The sequence below is a fragment of the Drosophila mojavensis genome, unplaced genomic scaffold, assembly GCF_018153725.1.
Source record: "Drosophila mojavensis isolate 15081-1352.22 unplaced genomic scaffold, ASM1815372v1 contig_231, whole genome shotgun sequence".
NCBI lineage: Eukaryota > Metazoa > Arthropoda > Insecta > Diptera > Drosophilidae > Drosophila > Drosophila mojavensis.
Window position 1 is genome coordinate 9,585,035 of NW_025318772.1, and position 15,647 is coordinate 9,600,681.

Sequence of the window (15,647 nt, forward strand, 5' to 3'; positions counted from 1 at the left end):
TCGGGATGTACACACTGGCGATCATATATCAAAGTTGTTAATTACATCTTCCGCTCCTAATGAAATTAGAATATGAAATCGAATTCAATGCAAATACCATGAGATAGACGCCCGAGAGGTGTAACAATATTTGAGTTAGCCTTGACTGCTTGGACTGATAACCAGTTTGTTTTTCACAGGTGTCACACACCTTACATTAGTGTCCAATAACCATAATAAATACACACACAAATACACTGAGCGACGTCAGCTGGCCATTCTGTTTGCCCGACAAATTAGTTGCAGCTCAATAATTGAGCCGTAATGTGACTTGGCAGCTGCCAGCCCACTTCTCGGGGCCGATGCCTTTGTCCAATTTATTCAAATATAAAATACTCAAACAAGAAAAGATAAATACAAAAATATATAGAAATGTGAAGATGCGCAAAAATCCTACAAATTCGCATGTTTTCCCAATTAACACACTTTTTCCCCCATTGATTCATAAAACAAATACATATTTATCTTGTATATATGTGAAGATCTTTTTTGTGTTTGAGTTTCACTTTTATTTACAAAGAAATTGAATCATATTTCTCACTTAATTTTAACGGTATTCCACCTAGCCTGGCAACAACTACATATAATATATATGTATGTATGTGTGTATATGTCACATATTTTGCCAACTTTTATTGATAAGTTTCTAACGTTAGTAGGCTGGTTAGGTCAGATAACCGTTATCGACATATTGCTTTCCTATATTCATATGTACATATTTTGTTATTGCAAAAACAAAAAAACAAGTAACAACAACTTGTTCTGATAGTCATGATCAAAGAGTTCGCATTGTCATCGGAATAATATGATGAGTGCTTCTATTCATTGAATACGTAAACGAAAAATTCCCAATTTCCTTCATAAATACATATTGTTTTTTTTTCTTTTTTTTTTTTAGAGAAATTATAAAATATATTTATTTACAGCTTAGCGCACCGCTACCTAATTGGTAACTTAATCTAAACAGATATTTATAAAAATTTATTTGCTTAAAAGCTATATTAATCTTAATATTATATGCATATATTCTTGTCAAATCTGGAGGTGTTAGGTCAAGACCCCATCCAGTAGGTCCTTGGGGTGGTGGCGTTTCAGTCCTCTCCTTTTATTTCTGCGGTTGACTGCAGAGCCTAGTCGTCTGGCCAAGCAATTTGCAAAAAAAAAATCCCAAGATTCTCTCTCTCTCTCTCTCTCTTTCTATCACTGTCTCTCCTCTGTTTTTATCAGACTCTCTGTTTATGTTTAGCGGTTTCATGTTTTGCAACAAAAAAACAAGAGATTCACTATATATTTATTTAAATTGGAGAAATGAAAACTTGTTAAATAAATAAAAAAATGTGTAATATATTCGAGTGCAGCAATGCTTAATGTTTGTCAGTGTAATTAACAGTCACTATCACAAAAACGGCGTTGCCAGATAGTTAAATAGGGCAAACTGATTGCACTGTGTGCGTGAATCAACGACCTGTTGCTCTGTTGTTAGTGCTACAATTTTGTTAGCTTGCCCCTTCCACATGGTGACGAGTGGATTTCTCTTTAATTACATGATAGCAGCAAACAAAACAAATGATTATCACTTAAGCACAATCTGCTCCATGTATATTTTTATACATAAATAAGTGTGTGTGAGACAATATTTTATATGCGTGGGCGTCGAAAAACACACAAAGAAATACTTAAGGTACGCACACATAAGAACGTGCATGTACATGTGTACGTCTGCATAGAATAGCCCAATTCTTCAATTGCATGCACAACTACTCGCTCACTGGTTAATTCACTTGCTCGTTCTCTCTCCCGCTCCAGGCTGTCAGTCCAGCTAACGTATGGGCAAATGAGTAAAAGAGCGCCAGAGCGTTAGACCACTAACGTAAGCGAGAGCATTACGTTAATTTGCGCTCACGAGCAACATATGACGCCCGATCGGTGCTGTCTCTGTCGCTGACGCTGACGTCGCTGCTGTCGCTTGGAGCGCGCTGGGCTGGAGTTCGGTCAGTCAGTTGTTATCGAGCGTTACTTGAAGCTGGTTGGCTGACTGTCCCGTGCCAGGCTGTGTGTTGTTGTTAGTGTTAGTATTTAGTATTAGTCGATTTAGTCGTGTGTACGCGCTGCGAAAATCTGAGCAAACGCCACCCACCCCCACCCTCTCCTGCACCGCTCTCGTTGTCGCCGCCGTCATCATCATCATCGTCGCCGTCGCCGTCGCCGTCAGCCTCGCCGTCGCCGCCGCCTTCACCGTCATCTTTGCTGCCTGTTTTATTTGTGTGAGTGAACCAGTGACTACCAAAAAAAGAAAAAAGCCAAATAATAAATAAAGAGGTTGCGTTTTAAGTACAATAATTACACACACAGAAACCGTGCATAAACAGTCACAGCTGAAGCTTAGGTTGTTGCTAAGCGTCGCAGCATCTGCAACAAGAAAACCTACAATTATTAATTATACATATATTTATGCCCACACACACACACTCACAGTTACATGTGTATGTTGTCTACATTTTCATTGTGCTGCATAAGCGAGACACAAACGGCTCATTGTCTCGCGAAAAAAATCTCAAATGAAAACAGTTTTAAATAATAAATAAATAATTTTTGTAGATAAAAAACACAACGTCAGCTGCAAAAGATCACGAAATGCGGTACACGCGTTGTCGCCTGTTGTCGCTTGACGTTGTCGCAGACGGAAAACAAATTCAGTTTCAGACACACACACAGACCTATTTACACATGCACACCTACTCACACATTCACAGACATACACCAGCATGCGTCGCTTGAAAAGCCGCACTGGAGATTTGCACAAGTGCAAAGACAAAACGATTTATTTGGGTTCCTCATATTTTGCCTTGTCTAAAACCGTTAAATACATTATTAACAGTTCAAGTTAGTCAGCACTGTGCACACACATGTAAACTCATATGAACAGAGCGCGTACAGAGGCTGCGCAGCCTAAACCGAATGAAACGAAGAGCTGATACTATAAGAGTTAGATCATTTTATATTAAACAGAATGCATGATTACATTACATGTGCTGTACAAGTTGACCTAAAAGAGAGGTCCTACAAGAGAGCACGGAATGTTTGTAAGTGTGGATATGTGTATGTACATATGTATATGAATATGTTAGGTCTGTCCTCAAAGAGAGGAGTCTCAGTGCATGCATATGTGCTGAAAATGTCCTAAAAAGAGACAGGGGATATTTTAGGCACATTACTACTATAATTATACATACTTACATACACATATACATACCTATTTGATATTAAAAATAAATATATTATTTATGATGATTTATATATAAATTGACAAAGTATACTAAATAATTATATTATTATGGAAATCTTAACTCAACTTATGTATATATACCATAAAATTGTGAAAGATCGCAAAAATAAATAAAACAATTGAGTTATAGTCGAAATATAAATCAACAATATTTCCCGTTTCCAATAAAAACATATGAACGATCGGCGTCAAGTGAGAGTGAAGTGAAATATTTATTATTCAAATAATATGAAAATATTGTTATATATATGTATGTTTATATTATATACTTAGATAAGTTTACGTCTTTATACGCAGATTAATCATAAAGACCAAAAATAACTACGACAACAACAAAAGACGCGGAAATGGATTATATTGTGAAAGCTTACAAGGACTGGAAATTGCACTCGCAAGTAAGTAGAAAAAGTATATGTATATACCCTTCCAGTATATATAGAGTAGCGAGTGATTAAGCTATAAAGAGTGCTTGAAAGACTGCAGTAAATTCTTATACAAAATATGTATGTACATATTTTTCCTTACTCGTCCGAGAACGGAACACATTATACCCACTTTCTCAGTAGCTACAGGGTATTTAAATTATAAATTATATTTAGAGATCTTTGGGGTTGAGCTAGGTTAGGTTACAAATTACACGAATTTAAATGGTATTACATTAAATTCGTTTTCACGTTGTTGGTTGACTAGAAAATATCCTCTGAAATAGATGGAACTACATAGATCAAACTGGCTGCAAGAAACTAAGAAAACTTATATTTGTATGTATGTATATCAAATATATCTATTGTGAAAAGTATTCTTGACGCGCTATGAACATATAAAAGATACCCAATGAAATGTTTTATATTTGACTGTCTTGCAGGGTATTTTATGATTCGGTAAATCAGAGTTTATCTTCTAGATTAGCTTAGGTCTAAAATGTCATCTGAGTGCACCAAGATTAAGCAAACACACAAAAGATCGCAAATTGCCATAAAAACGAAATCGAATTGAGAGCACATTTCTGCCAAATGATTATACGTATATACCTATATATATATTTTATGTATATATATAAAACTGTACACATCTACATACATATATATTCGTTTATAAGAGCCACGCTGTGAAGTCATGGCAGTTCCTCGTGGCCGTTAACTTTTGTGGGCTTAAAGAGTACAAAAAAGTTATATGTACATGTATATGTAAGTGTATGTCTGTGTGGATGTGTGGATGTGGGCAACAATCATGTCAGACAAAGTCAGACTCAGATCTATTCAATACACACACACACAGAAGCAGAGAGACTGCAGAAACTGTTGCTGAGGCCCCTGTCGAGGTGCTTAACCGCATTTAAAAATATATTTTTTTACCAAGATCAGTTGTTGCTAAAGCCGCAGCAAGAGACGCAGCAACAGCAGCAGCAGCAAAGCACAAAATAATAAATAATTCTCTTGAAATACGATCGTGTCGAAATCTCGCATTACCCAAGAAAAACCACTTTGAATGGAACGTTACCTTTTGCTATTTGCTGTGTTTAAATACCCTGTAATTGTTGAGCAAAACCAGCAATGCAGTCTCAGTGGACAGAGAAAACTGAAAATTGCACAAAATATCTGTAGATATGAATCGATTATAAATAATAGCTAATTAATTTATAATATTGATATATATTTATGCGTAGGCCAGCTTCACTAAGAGTCATTGCCGACATGCTAGCCCAATAAAGTGAGCTTTCCATTGTCAAGAACTCCCGTTGTTTCATCATAGCTTGTTGTATGGACTGTTGTTCGTGCATGTCGATAAATATCGATATATAGAGAAGTCGACATATAACTTGCCCTGCCATACTTTATAGCATATTTATTGAGGTAGGGCTTACAGGGCATCTGTTAGCTGGGCATTGTCAACATGTATAAAAGTTTTGCAAACGCCACCAAAGTGTGCAGCATGGCTTTGGCTATGGCTTCAACTCTGGCTGCGACTGCGACTACGACTATGGCTGTGCGCCGGCTGCTAGTGCGGATCGTAGCCAGCGAACCAGGCGATGAGTAAGCCAAGAGGCACCAGCGAAAAGCTAACAGCCAACAGACAAGGGGCAAGAGGCAACAGTCAGCAATCGCACATCTGGCCTAAAGCAAAAAGGCAACAAGCCAGCCAGTCAGCCACTCAGAGAGTCGGCCAGTCAGCAATGCGGCCAACTTGCGAGACTCTGTCTGAATTGCAAATGAGTGCAACGAGCGAATAAAATAAAAGCCAAATGCATTTATGCACGTTGTGTGTGTGCGTTGCCACTTCTTGATATACCCTATACGCACAGTGAGCATGGGACCTAAAGTATATAAAGATATACTATAGATGCCTTACCGGTGAAAAATAGTGGCCCAAGTTATTGGGATTGCCCCTTCAAAGCTGAGTCACACTAAGATTCTGATGAAAGCAAAGCAGACTTAGATACAGCTAGATATGCCTGCTCATCGGACAGAGTATTGTGCAATTGAGTGGACCCGATTGCAATGGATTTTGTGGCTGTTGCCAGTTTTATTGCTAATTAGGCCAAATCACATGATAAGCACACAAACTCGCAATTGCAATTTGTACGTTTCATTGTTGGTTCGGTTGCCTGGAGTGCGTCCGATATGCGTTCTATAAATATCCTTAGCCTTGGGCTGGGCCCGCACCTTCGCTGGGTTCAATGGCCAAGCCTTCAAGCCAACTTGACGCGCTAAGAACCTGGCCCTGGGCCGGTTTTACTTAGCTTTGCCCAAGTGGACGCCATTTTGAAGAGTTTTTTCTTTTGACGCTTCGCTAGAGGTCCAAAGCGCTCGCATGCATACAGTGAATGCTCACTTTTCCTTTCAGCATTGAGGATGCGACACTCAGAAATAGATTAGAAGTAACTTTAAAGTGCCACCTCTAGCGAGTACTCCACGAGTACTTGCAGTTCCCCTTAGCGAGTACTCACTGTGTACACCTGGTTCTGCCCTTTCGGAATGCACTCAATAGGCAAGTGTTATATCACTACTTAGCCAGAGACCTTTCGGCATTTCAATTAGAGCCATGGGGTATTCAGGGCTATTCGGGGCTATCAAATTATTCAGTGCGTAAAGTCAGTCAAAACTATTTCCATGGTAATTTATTAGCTTGACTCTGATACAGCTGTATTAAGGTGGGCGTCGGCTGACTCAGTTTAAAGTGGAGAAGGTCATGTCAATAGGGTTTTTATTTATCTGTAGTATCTCCAAAGTGAGAGCCGCGCTTTGTGTTTCCTGTTGCAATTCCTGTTTTAGCCAGTTTGCTGGGCATTATCTTTGACGTATTTGTTTAATGACCAATTTAGCCATATTTATTTTTTTTCTCCCCTTCAACCGGTTTGGCATGCTCGCAAAAGACAAAACGACAACAAAATCATTCTAAAGCTTACATTTGAAATACAGTGGGGCGTGCTTTAAATGTAAAATTAATCTGAAATATATAAAACATCAAATTACAATTTTGTATTTGTGTTCAGCTTAGGTAGAGTCTGCTGTGATTCTGTAGAAAATAAAGAGAACGGTGAACTGGAGGATTAAAAGCAACAAATGTGAGAAACATCATAATTCATCTCTTATATTTATGACTTCTAAATAAGTGTGTATTCACTTTAGCGAGACTTTGCTGTAGTATTCAGTAGGCCTCGATATTGTTATCGTAAGCCGATCATCAAAGACATTCGAACTAATTTGGCAGTTATCATATTTTCAACTGCCTTGAGAAGAACCGATGGAATATAAATATGAATGTGAATGTATGCATGACTGTGAGTGCGAGTGTGAGTGGGAATGTGCATGAGTATCAATGCCATAAACGTGTCTTTTTTACTGAAATTCCAAGCGATACCTTTTCTTAATATATATTTATACCTATGTATATCTCTGTCTATTTATCTATTTGTCTCCTTCTCTCAGTAATTTGCACTGTTTCTTTAAAGCGTTTTGAGAAATTCGCTTTGTTTAATTATTGCTCCAATATGGAATCGAGATTGGCTATAAATAGATAGAGGCAATCTAATCTCTGGTCTACTTTAGCCAATACAAACTGCGAAGTTAAATTATAATAAAGTATATATCAACAGTTCAAGAAATCGTCGAACTCGACCGATCCAAAGGCAAACAAAACTAAAATCTTGGCAATAATCAATCAAAAACTCAAATGAAGATTGATTGTTTATATCTGAATAAATATTGCTATGTATATGTGAATATATATAAATGGAAATGTATATACCAGTTATTGTGGAGTTATTGTAAAAAGCTAACGGCAATCGCATATAATTGAATTTGTTGTTAATCGCAGCAAGTTTATGGAAATACGATAGAAATATACAAATGTATATACATAAATCGAGTTGTTAAGCAATACTACAAATTAACAAGCCAATGAAGAATGAAGAATTCAGATTTGCTAACAATAATCGATGTTTTTGTCATTATTTCCAGATATCGATATGTCTGTATTTTTGCGTTACGTATACCCCTCGTGTTTCTCTCTCTCTCTCTCTCTGTCTCGAATACATTAAAAAACTGATAAACATTATTTATAATATTATTGATAGATGTATTATTCCTGCCTAAGTTCCCATACGTTTGATATATATTGGTATTTTACGGCCCGGTGCAACTAGGCGTTCCGTCAAAGGGAATTTATACTTTGAAATATTATAGAAGTCACGTTGAATATTTTTTGTTGCAGCACGTAACAGATGTCTCCAGTAATGGGTAGTACGTAGTAGCGCTCTATACGTACTATATACTATAGCTAGCGTATACTGTGAAGAGCGCATGTGTGCTTAACTAGTGGATGACGTTGCCCTTCAATTGAGCAAACTGAAAGCTAAACACCTTAATCAACAGAAGCATATAGAGACATATTATATATGCTCGCTCGCATCATCTGAAGAGTACTTAGAAGCCATCCATTTAATTTATCAGAAAATATATGTACACGAAGCTATATAAATAAACTTAATACCCCTTAAGATTGTGGCACTTGGCTGTTTGGCATGGGGCTTTACACTTTCAAGTGCAACGCGCGGGCTACACAATTGATATGGCGGAACGAGTTGAGCCTGATGTATAGAGTGTCGGCAAAGTGATCTGATATAAGACCCGACAATTGATAACAAACATGATGTAGCAAAGCTCTGCTCGCCTAGAACCGTCTGTTTCCTGGCATTACGAGGCAGGTGTGCCAGTGCCTCAAGTACAGGTACAAGTCCATTGCTCGCTGAGTAATGATTCGACAATCTCTGTAGTAGCTTTCTGCAGTAGATACAAGTCATTATCAATTAATTAAACATGTTAGGCGGAAAAGAATTAGAGATGAGACCATTACTGACTTATCGATAGATTAAGCCTATGTTCTATTTGTATTTTGTATAAATGATGCAGGTGACAAACATTATATTTCTCTAAGTATATATGTACAATGCTTATATTGAAAGAAACACGACTTATAACACGAAATCTGACTCGTGTCACGCTTGCAGCTCCCCTAGATATCCGTTCTTTTAGCAATTAGAAACTGGAGAAGTGGTACGCCCATAAATGTAAGCATTAGTGATGGATATCGAAATTTAATTTACGCCACCTTCCGAGAAGCATAGTTTATTATTATTAAGTTAAATATCAGCTTTGTCATATCCAAGAATTAGAGATGTCCTCTTGACAAAAACTCCAACTCTCACATAAATACAGTTTGCATTGTTGTTGGGCAACAATTGAATCTACTGGTAGATAATGCACAGTTGATATAGACACGAAAACTGATTAAAATCCGAAATCAACAACATCGTGTCACGCACACAGCTCTATCATAGATCTTGCCTTACACCACAATTGGACTTCGTGTGTGTGTGTGTGTTAATAAAAACGTTCCATTTCGCAGTTGTCATGCATAATAATAATAATAACAATATCTAAATTTATATGTGTAAAGCTTCTTATATTTGAGTCACGTACGATTTGGTTCAGTATTTTCGTTTTCGTTTTCGTTTCGGTTGTTTTTTGTATTTTTATCAATTTGCAATTTCCTATTTTGTTAATTTTAATTAATACTAAAGATAGTGCGACGGCTAAACAGAAACAGTGACTGCCATAAAGTGTACCTCAAGTGTTACTTCAATTTGACCTTCGTCTAATAATTTGTGTGCGCTTGCACGAATCCATAAATTTCTGACATACTTACATAAACAACAACCAAAAAAACAACGATAGCAGCAACAAATTCGAAGTAGATTTCAAGCGATATCATTAAATTTATGGCATTTTCCATACGAATATTTATGTTAGTCACTGTTGAAAGCCGATTTGATTAGCAAACTTTACCGATTTCGACTCCGGCTCTGTTATCGATCAGCTGCAATTAGCTGAGACTGACCTTCGCGCTCGATACGAGTATCTCGGAGGAGTTCTCGAACTTCTTTGGTCGTCGCCACGTCGCGTCGTCCATTCCTACTACTGAGTCACATGCATCGCATGCCGTCTTGTCTGACACTTTCATTTAGCAACTCTTTTGGCTGTCTAAATTTGGGCGAAATCACACACTTGTCTTTTGATAGACATAAACAATTAAATATTAAACAATTATCACTTTCGGCCCGCAGCCTGTCGTCTGGTCTGCAATCACTGAAAAGTCCCCTTTTTCATATACCCATTAAAGGTGAACAGAAATGGGAAAAACCTCTATTTAATAAAACAAATGCTTTGTCGTAAGGCATTTAATAACAGCTAGAGACTCATAAAAGTGTACTTTTAGGCCAAACCCGATTAGATCTCATTTTGTATTTATAATATAAACTGAGAGATATATAATATATAATATATAATATAAATATATTTGACAGTATGAATTGTAGATACGTTTTGTATTTGTATCCGTATACGAGCATATAAAATTAATTTCGATCTATTTGGACTCATTAATTTGCGACAATCGATAACATTGTCGATAGCAACTATTTGCCGCATTTCTAGAAATATAACTTATTATATGTATATATTATGATAATGTAGGGTATCTACTAGTCGACTTTTTTTTTTTTGCATTGATTAGTTAGTTTGTGTTTACCATTTCAATTATGATTGTAATTAAAAACGATCGCCATTGAGCGAAGTCCCCTGATTTGATTCTTTTGTGGGTGGCGATTGCTCATCAAGAGATCAGTTGCCCACAGCATGAACAAATATAACATACGATATATATGTTTGTATAAACATCAATATATATATAATATGTATGTCTAGAGATCCGTATATATGTATGCGTGTGTATATCGAAATCCCATTGAGGGAAACCCGGCGCGTGACTAGCTTCTGCGATTTGTGTATGTCAATGACCGTTTTTTCTGTCTATTCCAAATCGATGCGAAATTTAGGTGAAACTGATTTGTATTGTCATCTATGATAGTCGCTGGATGGGAAGTGCTTATCAGTTGCGCTTAAAAACAGTTTTTATTTACCCTACATACAGTAAATTGCTGTCTCTCTCTTTTCCTCTCTCATCCAAACTCTTGCTTTCGCTTTTTCTTATGGCCGTTGTATACTGCTATTGCAGAAAACAGTTTGACAATAGTTGCGAGGAATTTGTTGTTGACTTTACAGGCACAATGTAAATACATACAGACATACATACATATAAATATGCAAACATTAATGACATGCATATGTATCTTTCTCTATGTATGTATGTGTGCTCTGTCTTGGAGGAAGTAATTGCGGCTCTGTTCTGTAAGTTGTCTTGCAATAATGCATTAATATTGCAAATCAAATATGGAGGTATCATTAATAAATAAAGTCACATGTTAATTGAAAGTCATGCCGGCAATTCGTTTCGAATAATTTCCATATGCAACCCAACAGACCAGCTGCTTTGTCTTTGTTGACTGCTAGCTGCTTGGTCAAACAGGTTTAAGCCTAACAACAACATATACAATGCACACATTGAAAGGCGCTTACGTTGGCCCAGCTATCACGTGAACAAAAAAAAAATTCTCTCTCGTAAGTAATAAAAACAAAAACAGTCGCAAATTAACTTTTGCACAAAACGAAAATCAACGCAAACAAAAACACGCGCTCAACGCTTACCATAGCAACTCTGTGCGCAGCATTGAGTGCAGCAATCGATAACACTTTGAGCGTGGATCTGGAGTAGCGATGAATCTGGCGTGACACGGGGTGCCAGCCACTTAAATGGGCCGCGAGCAAAAACTGTTTAACGTGCTTTTTATTGAGCATTAACAAATTTGTCACCTCTAGTATGCTTTGGTATTTTTGAGGTTTTCTTAATTGAGTGCTACGGGCACACTGACAGTACAATTTACAATGACAACAACTTGTAAACACGTAGTAAACGCAGCTGTAATTCAACGGCGCTGAAAAAAAACTAAGCAAAATAGAAAAAAGAATAACAATAATTTATTGCAACAATAAAAGCAAGTGAATTCACTTAAGGCGAACGATTGCGTTGCTTGAGTAAAATGTGTCTATAAATTGGTTGAATAGCTGCAACAGTATTAGTTTTGCTACAGTTTTCGGTTTCGCTTGGTTGCATTCACCGTTTCGAGGGAGTTCAGGTGAGTCAGGTGAGTGGGGCACCTCCAATGAACAAATCATAGAAATTGCTTGTGCGCTATTTATAATTATAGAAACACACTCACACATGTGTGTATTCGCAAGAGTAACGGTAAATCAATGACATCATAGCCACAGTTGCCAAAAACAAAAAAGCAAACAAAAACGAAAACAAAAAATGAAAACAAAAACGAAAAGAAAACCAAATATAGAAACAAGTGCAATTGTACATAGTTAATTAATACTTTCCCCCTTTCACTTTGCAGTTTCAAGAGATCGTGCCTGATATGGATGACAGCGAATTCATGTTCAACGAAAAACAATCGATACGCGACTCCTCACGCACCCTCAAGAAATATGGCAGCACCTGCTGCAACAATCTGAGAAACAATGAAATTCTTATACGACACACCGTGGAAAAGACGGACACACTGCAAGGAATTTCGCTCAAATACGGCGCCACGGTATGTAAACATCGATTGTAAAGTATCCTAATTGCTCTGTGGGGGCTAAATGAAATAAAAGTTATGGCGTGCCATAAAACATTGATTTCAAATGCATAACGTCGTTTATGCGAGGGCTGTACAATCAGTTTCTGAAAAGCTCCAAGTGAGTTGAAGGATGTGATATAAAGTGAAAACAATAAATTGTATATAATCTATAAACTATGCAAAAAGGGGTAAAATTAAAAAAAAAAAAAAAAAAAAATTCAAAACATTTAAGTTTGAATTATATACAAAATCAAATATACGTGAAGCAATGAGACAAATCACTGTCAAAGTTTAAAATTAAATAAAATGAGGGCGTATTATTTTATAATATCAGAAGGCTATATATATAGAATATATAGAAATAATCAGCCTACCCTCGCATACATCGCATATACTAATGCAAGCAACATTTCCCCAGCCAACATTTGATTTGTAGGTGGAGGCCCTGTAACTAGCAATGGCTTCTTTTTATAATCGTTCACAAAGGGAATAGAGAGTATATTGGCATCGTGTAATATACACATATCCGTTGAAAGTCGAAAGTAAATTTCATTTATATGCTCGTCTTATAAAATTATTCTAAAAGGGAAAATAAATGAAGAATACCATCGATTTTAAAATTTGTGAGTCTCCTGTTACACTATGAGCGAGTATTAGTCGGTCACTTTTCAGCTTGTTGGCTTTCGTTAGTGTCGTGTCGCATGCAAATTGTAGACAATTTCAAATGTCAGCTAACTTTCAACTTTATCGATTTAATAAGTAGACGGAAAGACCCAGTCAGTCGCTTGACATGGTTTAGACAAATAAGATAGCATTGGTTGGTGGCTGGGGGACGTTGGGAGAGGGCCCAGCAAGAGGAGGGGTTGGCTGCTGCACTGCAGCAGCGGGCGACCTACGACCGCTCGTCTAATTTCTTATCATTGTTTGAGTTTTGATTCTTATCAAGGAATTTTAAGCTAAAGGAAATTCTGCAGCCAAATGGGTCGACAGTTTGCTGCATATCATTGCTAGTATACAAAACATATATAGTATTTAGTATAGTATATACATATATATCATATAGTTAGATAATTAAGAATCTGTGTCAACATTTGATCAGCCAATGAAATGATAACAGGGAAAGAGAGAACTGAATTTTATATAAAGTGCTTAGCCTAATTAATCATCATCGTGATTCGGATTTGACAAAAACGAGTCGTGTCCACTCAGTCACCGATCAATCAATCAGTCGAGCAATAAGTCAATTAGATATCAATTTATAAGTTGCTAATATCTTAAGTGTATAGACTCATTTATTGGTAGCTTAAATATTAGCTTAGATATTGTTGTTTATTGATAGATATAATATTTGTATGCAAATATACATATAAGTATATAATATAATATTATATTATATAAAGCTTAAGAGGAAAGATTTTCTGAGATTCTCTGTGAGCTGAGGTGGCGTTCATTAGCAGAGCTTTCACTGTAATAGACAGATACGCTGCTATAGATTCCGCTTATTATAATTATACACAGATCAAATAACAATATTTATATATATATATATATATATATATATATATATATATATATTTCTTATATCCACAGACGGAACAGATACGTCGTGTCAATCGCCTCTACGCCTCGGATAGCCTCTTTTTGCGTCAGTTCTTGCTCGTGCCCGTGGAGAAGACGTCACCCTACAATTTGCAGGCAAATGGGGCTGACCTGCTGGCCGATGCACTGGCCTCGCCGCCCACCACGCCCGATGTGAATGTGCAGCGCGAAGCGTTGAACAATGCAAACAATTTGAGCCAAACAAATTGTTACAGCGGCAGCGGCAGTGGCAGCGGCAGCAGCAACAGCTGCAACACCAACATCTCGTCCAGCTCGTCGAGCACCCGTTCCGGCCAGCTGCACGGCACACCGCGTCCATATTCAATTGCCGGCGAGCTGCTGGTGCAGCCCGGCGATGAGGATCCAGCTCTAATGCTGCACAATCACAATGCCACGTGCAACACCAAGCAGAGCAAGTCCCTGGACTCGGTGGCCGCGATGACGCCCGAGGAGGAGAATCGCAAGTGCATGAATGATTTCCTCAACAAGATAGACAACACGATATCCGAGTCGCGCAAATATGTCGAACGTTCCAAGGAGTAAGTGTTAGAGACCCCCAAGAGACTTTTCTTCTTCTTATCATTTATTTAACCCTTCTCCGTCTCTGTCCCATCCAGCTTGGTAAATAGTCAAAGTGATGCGGACCTTTGCATCAGTGCCACAACGGACGTGTTTCCACAGCGTCGCAATCATCAGCTGAACAACTCCTACAAGAACAACAACCACAATAGCAGCAACAACAACAACCGTCCGTTGCACCACCAAAGGCACAGCTCGACGGGCAGCGGAAATTCGGATACGGCGCAGCTTCTGAATACGACGCAGACGCGTCGAGTGCAGAACTCCTTGAAGCGCCTGGAGAAGCAGCAGGATGATTTCTTCGAGTTGTAGCAGCTGAGCGAGGCGCTGCGTAGCATCAACCACGCGCTACGACATTACAATTAATTAGAATTACTGTGCGAATGAGAGATCTAACAAACAAGAGAACGAGACGAGAGAAAGTTCATTTTACAAATTGTTTTTAAATCTGCGGCGCAGCTCGAAACGCTGCACTAAATGTAAATTATATAAGTACAAGATGAGCAAAGAAGATAAAACAATACATACGTACACCTATATACTATATACCACATATATATGGATATGTTAAGCGCTACGCTATTTAAACCTGTACTATATACATATACACACGCAACATACTATCGTATAATGATAAATGATATCTATGTTATATTTTGATCCTATTGTTAGTCCAATTGTTCAGCCCTTTGTAATTGCCGCCAATTTGCTTGCAAAGTCTGTTACCTTCCCCACTTCCTCCCCGAAGTCTTTTTTGTATTTGTTAGCTTTAAATGAAATACGTACTTTTAGCTATGAGAATTATTAATCTTAATTCACACACACACACACCAACATCCCGCACACACATACACACACACAATTAGTCTTTAGTTACAACTAAAATATGGTTTAACATAACTTGACTGCTCTTTGGCATAAACTGTTTGCAAAACTTTAATTGGCCGATAATAACTGTTACATAAATGTTAAATATATATATAAATATTAGTATACTTGTTAATTTTAATTATTATTGCTTCTTATCTTTTCCATTATTTGTATTATCCCACACAGAGTTCT

At 37.4% G+C, this 15,647-nt stretch overlaps 1 protein-coding gene and 1 long non-coding RNA gene across 5 annotated transcripts; one reads left to right on the forward strand and one right to left on the reverse strand.

Moving 5' to 3' along the window:
- Positions 1 to 1,606: 1,606 nt before the first annotated feature.
- On the reverse strand, positions 1,607 to 3,127 carry LOC116803712. Of its 2 annotated transcripts, XR_004363762.2 has the most exons (3): positions 2,513 to 3,127; positions 2,388 to 2,448; positions 1,607 to 2,319 (listed from the first exon to the last, which is right to left on the reverse strand). It is a non-coding gene; the product is annotated as an uncharacterized LOC116803712 (long non-coding RNA). The 2 variants fall into 2 exon arrangements; XR_006356923.1 differs by having other exon boundaries at positions 2,388 to 3,127.
- On the forward strand, positions 2,044 to 15,580 carry LOC6575463 (probable myosin light chain kinase DDB_G0279831). Of its 3 annotated transcripts, XM_002001436.4 has the most exons (5): positions 2,044 to 2,303; positions 3,623 to 3,720; positions 12,183 to 12,380; positions 13,998 to 14,545; positions 14,624 to 15,580. In XM_002001436.4, exons 2-5 carry the CDS (start codon positions 3,673 to 3,675, stop codon positions 14,895 to 14,897), a joined length of 1,068 nt encoding a protein of 355 aa, XP_002001472.1. In that variant the 5' UTR covers positions 2,044 to 2,303; positions 3,623 to 3,672; the 3' UTR covers positions 14,898 to 15,580. The 3 variants fall into 3 exon arrangements, with proteins under 3 accessions (XP_002001472.1, XP_015023485.1, XP_015023486.1); XM_015167999.3 differs by lacking the exons at positions 2,044 to 2,303; positions 3,623 to 3,720 and adding an exon at positions 11,656 to 11,927; XM_015168000.3 differs by lacking the exons at positions 2,044 to 2,303; positions 3,623 to 3,720 and adding an exon at positions 11,656 to 11,918.
- The last annotated feature ends 67 nt before the right edge of the window (positions 15,581 to 15,647 follow it).